This window comes from Nymphalis io, chromosome 16 (genome assembly GCF_905147045.1).
Source record: "Nymphalis io chromosome 16, ilAglIoxx1.1, whole genome shotgun sequence".
NCBI lineage: Eukaryota > Metazoa > Arthropoda > Insecta > Lepidoptera > Nymphalidae > Nymphalis > Nymphalis io.
In genome coordinates this window covers 11,113,774-11,125,586 of record NC_065903.1, presented here as the reverse complement: position 1 = coordinate 11,125,586, position 11,813 = coordinate 11,113,774, and the positions used below count along the sequence as shown (strand labels likewise).

Genomic DNA, 11,813 nt, shown 5'->3' with positions numbered 1-11,813 from the left:
ATTAATAATACGAACATAAACTACACATATATTACTAATGATAATGAAAAAAGTATTTATTTTTAATAAAACACAACCATTTAAAATTAATTTTATTTGTTTCCATCACGCTCACAGAAGTCATACTTTGCTCATTAAACAATAATATTTCGTCAATCGACCAATATTTAATGGGACCAGCATACAGTACGTGATTGTTTTCAAAATAGATAATTTATCTTAAAATAAATGTTATGTACATTTATGGAAAACGTCTAATACCAATAATATAATTAATTTTATTATACACGGAAAGTGTTTCGAGGAATCTGGAACTTGACAACGGATCAAGTTACATACACTAAATATATATAGGTGAGGCATCAAGTTAATAATTTTATTATCTATTATTCGAAAGAAAGTAACATCGCTGGGTATTGGGTATCGTGGTGAAATCTACCTCTAAAAGTCAAAATATTTTAATCCTTAACTTTATGAAGTCTGATTTGTTTAGTTTTATTAATTTTTTTAAAACGTTACATCTAAGTCACATTCGCTACATTTAATTTATAATTAAGGAACTTAAATAAAACAACCATAATATATTTACACGATTACAATTTAGCATTTCCAATAACAAGTGTTCTTTTTTTCACAATAGTTTGACAATGATCAGGAACTGGTATGACCAGGCCCGGACTTAGGAGTTCCAAGGCCCCTAGGCACTTTGACATTTGAGGCGACCCCCCTATTCCGAAGTCGTTAAGAGTCAACTTATTATTTTTAGGTGGGGCCCCTCGACTGGTGGTGCCACTAGGCTGGTGCGGTAGGCCTAGGCATAAATCCGGGGCTGGATATGACGTTTGCTTGTGACGTATACTAAACATAGTAAGAAAATACCTATTAGTTGCCGTCGATTAAAATGGACATATTAGATATTTAGTCGATTACTGGAAAATATTTAAGAATATAAGCCAGCGTGCCGATAATTCAAAGAACTCGTCTAATATAAAAACAATTAACTTCAATAATTAATGAACTAATTTGATACAATGCAAAATATTTTATAATTGCTACTTTTCCAACAGATCGAGTATCCGGAATTCAGCCAGGTATCGAATAGTACCCCATATGCGTTACGATATTTTGAACATAATATAAAATTCAGATTTATACACGATTATTGCTGTATCTTTAAAATGTATTAATAACATAGCACAAACTTGGAGAGAAATGTATATCACAATTTCACATTAGCTGTTATTTATATTTTCTTCACACAGTTCACAGTGTTGCCAATAGTAAATTTACCTGGGAAACCGTAACAGCCTGTGAATGTCCCACTGCTGGGCTAAAGGCCTCCTCTCCTCTTTTTGAGGAGAGCCGAGATGGCCCAGCGGTAAGAACATGTGAATCTTAACCGATGATCGTGGGTTCAAACCCGGGCAAGCACCACTGAATTTTCACGTGCTTAATTTGTGATTATAATTCATCTCGTGCTTTACGGTGAAGGAAAACATCGTGAGGAAACCTGCATGTGTCTAATTTCACTGAAATTCTGCCACATGTGTATTCCACCAACCCGCATTGGAGCAGCGTGGTGGAATAAGCTCCAAACCTTCTCCTCACCTGGGAAAGTTTTTGGTCAATTATTTCTTTACGGCAATCAATAAAATCTCGGAGATTTTTTCACGTTTGTGAAGATGGAATTGTTTTTGGCTTGATAAGTGATTTTTAATTGACTTGATGAGTTGCAGACTAAAAATAAATTAAGAAAAAGACAGAAAAATACATGGTAGTACTAAAAATTTTTTATGAATAAATTTAATTAAATTGAATATACGCAAAATAGTATTTATGCACGTGGCTCTACTATTATTCAAGCCTCCTTTACAATTTAAGTTTTTAGATATGTGCGACATTTTTCAAATACCGCTGCAATACTTCAATTAATTATAATTTTGAATCATTATTTCATACGAATTTACATTACGATGTATGATTTTATTTACATTATTTTGTTTATAGTACAATCTTAAGGGTAATTTTGTCAAAATAACCCTTGCCTTTTTAATGAATGATTAATTAATGTATATGTTTATTTAGGTGAAACTTTTGCTGTATTTTTATCGAGTGCTTTGACATATCTAGCAAGATTCATACTTAGTTTTAAAGAAAGTAATTTCCAATCTTTATTTCTTGTATTGAAACATCAGTTATAATTTCAAAACGTTATTCCGATATGATATACCTATACAAAATAAATATTTAATCAATTTATGTTTTTATTATAACATTATATGACATATGAAATAAAAAGCCACATATTTTAGCAATTTACATTTTTAAATCTAATCTTATATGTATTGTGATACAACCATAGACATGATATCAGAATGAACTGACCAATAGCCTCACGAAATGGACCACTCTCTAAAGCAGTGACTTTTAATTTTTTTCGAATTCGAGGAACATTGCTATTTAGTATCGCCGAAAGAATAAGGAAATATCGTACTTTAAAACAGAAATCGCTATTATTTTCAAATTCATGGACGCAATCAGAAAAATAAATTATGAACACTGAAAAATTAAAAAGCAAACACAAAAGGTTTCAAGAACTTTACTTTTATAAAAAAATGCATTAATTTACCATTTAAGTTTTTTTTTTTTTTTTTTTAATTTTAAGCATACTATATCACTGCACTCGTATTCACTTGACAGCTGTACACGATGGTCTCATTCTATTCCGTGTCTATGGTTACATCACAGTTTATAGACTAAATAATTTAACATTATTCGATAACTAATTAAATCGTTGCCATATCAGATTGTTAATTTCACTCGTTACAATTTATTGAACGTACATTCACATACAAAATAAATTAAACTGTACAATTGTACAACCGGCTCTAAGTAAAATACAGAGCTTAAATTCAAAACGATTATAGTACTTCGAGGTTCTAAAATATAGAAAATATTGCATGTGATAAAATTATTTAAAAAGTTAAAAATAAACGTATAAACATCTTTTTACTTTTTTTTGAAAATACCATTTTTAAATTAATCGAATAAATGAAAATAGTACATATATTCTATACAAAGTCGTTTCGAACTCTTGAATATGGTTAATCAAGTTTAATTCGTTTATAAAGTATATTTTAAAAATCAAAAATAGGCGCCATTTTATTCATCGTTGGGATTTTCGCGCCTCTTTTTACATAGTACCTTTCACATCTAGGGCTGTTATCTCTGAATATACATGTCGACATCGATGTTTCATTCAATGTAACCGATGTCATAACTCTAATGCTGGGACCACACTAAAATATAACTCCCCAAAAGGAGTGTAATGTTTTAAGGGTTCATATATGTATTTGAATGTCTTTATAATGGCGTAACCTTAAAATGGCTAACAGATTTGAATTTAAAATACTTGCACTATTTGTTAATGATATTCATAAAAATTAGGTGTGAGGCTCCGGTTGCGGGCTTTTCGAAGCAATAAAACGGGTTAAAAAAAACAAGTGACTGTCAACCTGCTCGAATTTGTTTCGCAAAAATTGAAACGATTTCAACAAATGTCGATCGACACCGAGCAGCATCTTCATCGTTGACTTTCACTGTTTACATAATTATAAATATTAATCGAATAGATGCAAATAATTATTACACGACTGTTATTAATAATAAAACAGACAAGCATCTTCGACTACGAGCCTGAAACGTGTACACCAACAAAACATTAGTAATAGCTAATAATGATTTAATAAAGAAAAAGTTATTTAATTACCTTTTCCATTACACGATTTAGAACTTCCAATTAGAGCCCGTTTACAGTAAATGTTGTAATAATAACCGTTGGACATTAGTGTGATCTCTGAATACTAAATGATTAATTTATCCCGTAGATTAACATAGTTTGTCGAAAAAGCACTTTAACTATTGTGATCATTCGCCATTTTTTATTTCTTTTGGCGCCAAATCATAACCTACGTCACTCGGAAGACAAACATATTTAACATCATGTAATTGGTAAAAATTAAATATATCGGATGCTATGTATTAGCTTAAGCGTCTTACCATGTTTAGCTGCGGTGTAAATAAAAACAAATATCGCGTGAATAACTTACTATATATTTTTAACGTCGATTGTGTTTCGACAAATTTTAACGGCAGCTTTAAAACTATCTTTCGTTCGGATTTTATAATAAAATCAACTTCTTCGTTATGGGTAACCAAATAATGTTTTATTTTTAAATGTAACATATATATAATGCATATTAAATGTTATATGTAATCAATAGTTACATAATCGATTAGTCAAATATAAAAATAAAAAAAACTGTAAAAACAAGTGACCTTAAACTGAATGTATGACGTCACAACGCTTTAGTTCAACGTAACTTCAAAACAACACTTTTTTTACACGACTGAGTCCAAAAGGGTTCATGTGTGTATAGGATTTTCTTTATTCTTCCATATCTTTTAAATAGTTTTAATATTTCAATTTAAGAATCCTTAAATTATACAGTGACACTGGCTATAAGAAAATAAAAACGTTAAGGGCAGTCGTGTTTTTTTAATTTTAAATTTTGTAAAACCTTTTTTTCAATTACGTCATCAATTTCACCTTAATACCAACATATACCAAACTAAATAGTCTAAAAATAAGTCACGTTCAAGTTAATTAAATCAAATTTCGCTTCACAACTTTCCATTATTATCTTAAAGTTCAATAACGAATACAGTTCAGAAGTGGCCCAAATATATAATGACCTTATATATTATTTTCGATTACAAAAATAAATATCGATCATTCTATACAATTACATTAGTCAGGGTCGGCCTTAAAACTTTAACGCTTGCAACACTATCACTCCTAAAGATAGAGGGATGTATAGCGAAAATGTGTATGGAGTTTATTTGGGAGTGGGGATAGATTACTTTTTTTTTTTTCATAGACCTGGATAGGGTCTGATTGGGTTTGACCTGATCCCAGACTACTGAAACATCACAAGGACGATTCCAACGATCTCCCATACACAACTATATAAGGATTTAAATTAATTTAATTCTAAATACGTTTAAAATGTTTTCGATTGTACATAAACTTAATTGTACTGCGTTTCCGGTTCAAACCAAACACTAACATAGACAAAACGTGGACAGTTCACATTATCGCGGAATCAAAGCGTAATTTCTCTCAGTTGTAAAAACATCGTTTCTTTTTCTATATAAAAATATTTAAAAAAGATTTACTTTCATACTTTATTATTAAAGAGATTCGAAGTGCAAATCCAAAAAAAGACATTTTTTTTTATTTTACAACCGAGTCACAGAGTATAATCAACTCAGTATAGGTTAAATAATTATATTTAATAAATTATCTTATAAATAGCAGTGTTTAGAGAAATAAATGAATACAAAAGTTGAGGTGTGAGGTCGACAGGAACGTGGGACAGCTAGCATCATGTTGGGTCGAGGGTCGAACTCAGGGTCCGTAACCGCTCCAAGCCCGACAGGAGCTCCCTGTGAGGTTCACATTATTGGAAAATTTATATTATAATCGCAGGCAGACATGTCAGAAATAGTTCTCGAATATGTGTTTATAGGGTTATACTTTTACAAAGGCATAAAAAATAATATTCTCAAAAAAAAAAACCCTTTTAATACTAAGTACCAGTCTGAGACTTATTCAATTACTTTGAATAGTGTTTCAAATAAATAAATAATATTTTCACTAAATGTAACGGTTGATAGAAGCTTCAGTTAGAAAGCAGGTTACACATTTACTTGGTGGTGGTGGTAGGGATTTGTGCAAGCCAGTCTAGGTAGGTACCACCCACTATATTACTAAAACAACGTAACTATATTATTAAAACAACGGCACGTGTAGTGCGATACTCATTTACGTTGGTGTAAATAAGAAATCCATATTAATCCATGGGTAGATTTTTACCATTAAGAGGTGGATATACGTCGTTGACGTTGCTCGATTGGGCGTTATAGGGAACGTTATATGTCGCGTGGAAAGCTCACACCCCCTGTGCCCTGTGTGTGTGGAGATAATTTGACACTTTGACACTCAATGTCTCGTCTCACACTGGTTTATTAGGCGACAGAGGGGTTGCATCGTGAATTCCATGTATCGATAACGTAAAAAAAATCGATAAAATTATTAAAATAATATATTTTGCGAAAGTAATCCGAAGATTCCCTTAGCCATTGTTTCTTAATATTCCAATGTAAATAAAAAAATCTTGTTATAAATATCTTAGAAGAAAAAAGCTAAAAATAACAATTTCAGAGGGTACATGGCATATTTATTTATATTACTTGTAATTGTTTTTTTTAAACAAAGAGCGAAAGTTAATGTATATTGTTTTAAGGTTTTGTTAATGATTACCGAGAAAAAGGAATCAATGTAATTCAAATAAAGCCACTGCACGTATATCCACGCCTTAACGGCAACGATCAGCCCTCGTGCGTGCGAGCGGTACCTGAGCGAGGTCTCAGCGCGATGGCTGGCGCGGCGCAGGTCGGCCGCCACCCCGCACTGCGCCGCCCGCAGCCCGCGCACCTCTGCGCGACTCGCCGACAGCTCCTCCTGCGGACACACACGCTGCACTCTCCGACTCACATGGCTAACACACTAATAACGACTCGGGTACCTTTAGTCTCTTCACTTCATTTTTCAATTTGGAGACCGTCGTTTCCGCCTCGGACGAGCGGGCCTGAAAGAAGAAAGGAGAAGTGATCAACGTCCTCGTGTATATAAATAAATATTTTTATAATGGTAGTTCGCGGCGGTGCCACTCACGGCGTCGAGCGGCGCGGGCGGCGCGGGCGGCGCGTCGGGCGCGGCGCCGTAGTGTCGCGCGGCGGCCTCGGCGCGGAGCCGCGTCGCCGCGTCGCGCGCCGCCCGCGCCTCCTCCTCCGCGCGCGAGCGCCGACTGCGCTCCGCGAACAGCTCCGCTCTGCGAGTGTAAGCAGACAGCGATGTCGTTGAATTTCATGGCTAATCTTTGGATTTTATTTCATGACTAATCCTACTCGTTGTGGCCAATTTTAAATTGAAAAATTAATATCTTAGAAAGACTAATATAATCCGAACATATTACTGTTAAAAATAGCCTTTTAACCTGGTGCGCTCTAATTCGGAGATTATCTGCTGAAGCTGCTCATCTTGATGCTCTGGTTCCGGTGAAGTCCTACCCGGATGGACGGGTAGGAAGTCTGGTAGCCTCATAGACTCTGCACCTTAAATTTGATGAAAAAATTGAATTTTTAGAACGTTAATATCTTTCACATAAAGAAATACAAGCAATCCTTATACATAACTTTTGTAAGCCACGAGTTGCTTTACACATGCAGATAAATTAAATTTATGTTATTCTATAATATATTATTTAATTCTTCCGTGACTGTACGAAATTTCGTAATAAATATAACATTAAGATGTGCATTTTATTCAAATATTATTTATATGAATAGTTTTGATTTTTAATAATTATATTTTATTAATAGGCTTCAACACCATACACCATGAAAGTTCACACATATACCTATTTTTTCACAAAAACGGTATGAAACTAGAGCTGCCAGATTGAAAAATCTGGACAAAATTTTAAAATATTGGGATTTTGGCCCTGGTAAGACGTTAATACTTATTCTAAATAAACATCCAAAAGGCTAAAATATTATTTAATTGAATTGAGACATAACTAATATATATAGTAACAGCCCGTCCACTACTGAGCTACTGCCGCCTCTTCTTTATTTTTTGAAGAGAAGATTTGGAGCTTTATCTACATAACAGCATGTTTGTTGTACCTACACTTCATATTTAGGTTGTCCCACATATTTGGAAGCAGACTTTATTAAGTTCACCAATTTAGACCCATTAGTAAGTAGTATGCAGAAAAAAAATCGAAAATTCAAACAAATTACTTTCCGCTCAGTCTCTCGCAACTCGCAACCACAATGTGAAAGATTTGTCAAGAGTTTGTATATCCTGTAAGAAGTTAGGAGAATTAAAAAAAATCTTTACCATTTGGCAACCCTATATAAAATACATTTATATAGAATGAATAGAGACCAAAAGTTACTTATTGTCTCCGACTAGTTTGGTACAATAGCTTTGGCGTTATAGACAATTCATTATAATTGTTTCTCCTTATTGGTCTTAACACTCATTACAATACCTGTTTCATGATCATTTTATTAATATATATATACATACTAATATTTTTTCTACTACTTTTACTGACAGCACTAACTTTGCAATTAGTAATTAATAATTTTTGTAACATTTTTCATGTAAAAATAACAATTAAGCTTGGTCTAGGAATCAATTTGATAATGTATTCAAATATAAAAATTTCTATAAAATCTCTAAAGAGTTGAATTTCATTTACACAAAACACTTAAGATAATAATGAAATTGATTTATCAAATGATAAACCACTCACCTGCATTAGGAGGGAGATCCAATGGAAAACTATTTCTAGGCGATACATTCCTGCGATCAGCCGAGTTTACAGACTCAGTTAAGTCCAAGCTGAGGTGTACGGGCAGGTCAAGAGGCACCGGCCCAGCTGCCTCCGCACCAGTGGGCAAGTCCAAAGGAATATTTCGAGTGGATGGACCAGATTCTGCAGATGTGGAGGCTGCTCCCATGTAAGATTCAAAGTCATAATTTCTATTACTGCCATATCCACTTTTATTCCTTCTTCCCAATGAAGCTGATGATCCGGCATTGAAATTTGTATTAAACGTGAAATCGGGTAAATTGTCCAAGTCGACGGATATAGGGCCATTAGAGTTCAAATAGGCTTGCTCCACTAATATGTGGTCTTGAACAAAATCAGGTAATGACGGCATGCCTAAAGGTTCAGAAGCTAAATTAGGCCTGTGAAAAAACGGGCCGTCGGAACTATCCGCGTATAGATTATGCTTAGAATCGGTATTATCAACTACACTAAAAGGTATCTCTACGGAACTACTCGAAGATGCATTGTCACAGTTACGAAGGCTTATGCCATCACTTTGTTTATCTTTGGCTTGAATTTCACTTGAACGTATTTTTTCACGCCTCGAATCAGCGTGGATATCTATTTTTGTTGGAGAATGCTGCACTGTATTTGCGTAAACTTTCGGTCTGGCCCCCGTGTTTTCATATGTTGAATTCCCTGGCAACGACAGGTCTCGCTTCAAAAAGTGCCGGAAAGAAAAAGGGTTCTCTTCCTTGCGCACTGCACCAGTCGATTCTGTAAAAAGGAGAAATTGACTAAAGGAATGTCTTTTATTTAGAGAACAAAAAACAACTTCACAAAACACATACTAGACGTTGAACTTATAGGTTCAATAGGCTCCGCATCTCCATTTTCTTTAACATCATACTTAGCTTCTTCTATTCCTAAGTCGGGTTTAATGGCATTTTGTTGACTATCTTGCGAAGATTCTCCATTATTCGAACTTTCAGGTGCTTTTTTATCCGAAACACCGTCTTCGTCCTCCGCCATGATAATGAAAATGACAGTTTGTAAACCAGTTCAAGAATCGGCATTAAGTTAAAAAACATGGCAACATTTTGAAACAATAAATAAACAAGTAGTATAAAATCTTCGAGTTGAACCATATAAAAAATAAAATTAAAAAGTATATAATATTATAATCTTCTTTTAACATGTATAGCGACCTAATATATATATATGTATATAAAAATAAGTAAAAGTATATTGTTTTTAATTTTATTTTTAACGTTTAGTCGATTTTATTCATGTCATTAGTATTTTGAACTATGCTACAGGTATATTGTTATTACATATTACCTATTTTTTTCAAACCTTATTTTATAACAGTCACTAGTAATATTTCATATTATTATCAATTAGGAAGATGCGCTTAATTTTTTTATGATTAAAAAAATCATATTTAAAATATAAAAAATACTGGCGAAAGAATTTTTACGATATCTGCAAAAATGGTCTTCACATCGCCCAACGTCGCTCGCTCGCCCATACAATTTCGCTTGTATTTTCGCGTTATTCTTGATTTTATTTATATTTCGGTTAGTATAAAAAACAACTTTCATACATTTATTATACAGTACCATTGAATTAGTATAATTCAACAAATAGAACTCGAGAAAAATACTTTTTCCTTATATATATTATCAACAAAAACAAGTAAATATTTTCGTGATAACCATTTTAATATGAGTACCTTAGTAGTAAAATTTGTCGTATGTTTGTTGTTTTTAGTTTGAGTATCAAATAATTAATTTTTACAGATTAGTTCGTTTAATATAAACATAATTCAGAATGATCGTAAAACGGCCATACGTATCAAACGTTGAATACCGATAGTGTTGTCACAAAAGTTAGTATCGATGAAAAATGCATTTCAACATTAATCTTAAGTTTATTGTTAATCTCGAAGATAATTTGTGAAAAACGCCGTATCGCCATTGATATACGTTGAAATAATCCTTAATGACTGTGACCCATTCAAATTGATTTTTATCATATTATGTTTCGTTAAAAGTCAAATATGTAGTCTAATATAGTACGTATGATACAAATAAAAGCAGATAATTCTTTATTCAAATAGGCTTATAAGGGCACTTTTCATTTACCATGTTACAGTCTTGAATTAAATGTAAAGCTACCACCGGTGTTCTTCTAGTTTACTTGACCGATGGGCTGAAGCAGTTGAGTCTAAGAGGCCATCTCTTACAAAATTAGCAGTTAGTCTGAACATAGAAAACGCCTTTGATTGGGCTTCCCAGGAAATAATGCAACTGGATCACCAATTTTGCCAGATCGGACCATCAAGGTCATTGTCGATGGTGCATGCTCTTACTTAAAATTCGTCAATTCTGGTGTTCCTCAAGGCTTTGTGTTATCACCTACTTCTGCACATTAATGACATGTGGAAATTAGCAATATTCAATGTTGGCAGACGACAGCACTGTAGGCGCCTTATACACCGGCCGCACTAATATTTGTCGGGAACATGTCGATGAGTATAAACTTGTGTCTGAAATCACAAGTGCTTATTAACCAAAGTCTGAGATTGGGGCCAAACAAATTTGATAAAATTCAACCCCAATACGATACAAGTTTGCGCTATGACTTTTAAAATGTCACCTTTTGTCATATCCCCTCATTTTGAGAATACCATCTCGCTGCCAAATCCAGTATCGGGACGTTAGGTTCCGCGGTCTATTAGAAAATGAAGCCAAATTAGCCCGTAGAAGCTTTGTTTGCTCAACAAGGTAAGACAGTACTTCACGTCAGCTCCTCGCCTAAAATTCTACAAGGCGAAAATTCAGCCCCACATAGAGTACTGCTATCATCTCTGGGCGGGAGAGATGGCACTTTGCATCTTCTATCGCATCTTTTATACACTGAGGAACTGTTTAGATTAATCCCGGACATCGCGCCTAAACTCTAAATTCCATCCGTACCATCTCGATGTCTGGAAATCCGAACCATTATGACATAGGAACCTTCAAGAAAAGAGCCACTTATTCCTTAAAGGCTGGCAACGCACCTGCAAGTACTTCGGTGTTGCAGGTGTCCTTGGACAGTGGTAATCACTTTCCATCAGGTGAGCCTCCTGCTTGTTTGCCCCCCTCTTACATAAAAAAGGCCTTCACATTCGAGATTGTTAATTTTATTTGTACTTTCATTACAAGCAAATTTACGATAATATGCCGTGGCTCTGTATCGTAACTATCGCGCCCCGAATTGTGTATGTAAAATTAAAATATAGGAAATGTATATCATATTCTATATCGATATTATCTTTTTATCTTCTTCTATCAA

General features: G+C 33.9%; 1 protein-coding gene across 1 annotated transcript; it reads right to left on the bottom strand.

Annotated features, from left to right (window-relative positions):
* Nucleotides 1-4: 4 nt before the first annotated feature.
* LOC126774306 (uncharacterized) lies at nucleotides 5-9,507 on the bottom strand. The gene is made up of 7 exons (XM_050495770.1): nucleotides 9,323-9,507; nucleotides 8,451-9,248; nucleotides 7,122-7,239; nucleotides 6,800-6,956; nucleotides 6,651-6,713; nucleotides 6,480-6,586; nucleotides 5-5,508 (listed from the first exon to the last, which is right to left on the bottom strand). Exons 1-7 carry the CDS (start codon nucleotides 9,501-9,503, stop codon nucleotides 5,448-5,450), a joined length of 1,485 nt encoding a protein of 494 aa, XP_050351727.1. The 5' UTR covers nucleotides 9,504-9,507; the 3' UTR covers nucleotides 5-5,447.
* Between the last annotated feature and the right edge of the window lie 2,306 nt (nucleotides 9,508-11,813).

Bases quoted from the DNA above. Each gene is read 5' to 3' on its own strand.
- LOC126774306 (XM_050495770.1), bottom strand. From the start codon at position 9,503: ATGGCGGAGGACGAAGACGGTGTTTCGGATAAAAAAGCACCTGAAAGT. The intron at 7,240-8,450 runs GTGAGTGGTTTA...ATCAAATTTAAG, and splicing joins GGATCTCCCTCCTAATGCAG to GTGCAGAGTCTATGAGGCTA. The intron at 6,587-6,650 runs GTACCCGAGTCG...GTGTGTCCGCAG, and splicing joins ATGAAGTGAAGAGACTAAAG to GAGGAGCTGTCGGCGAGTCG.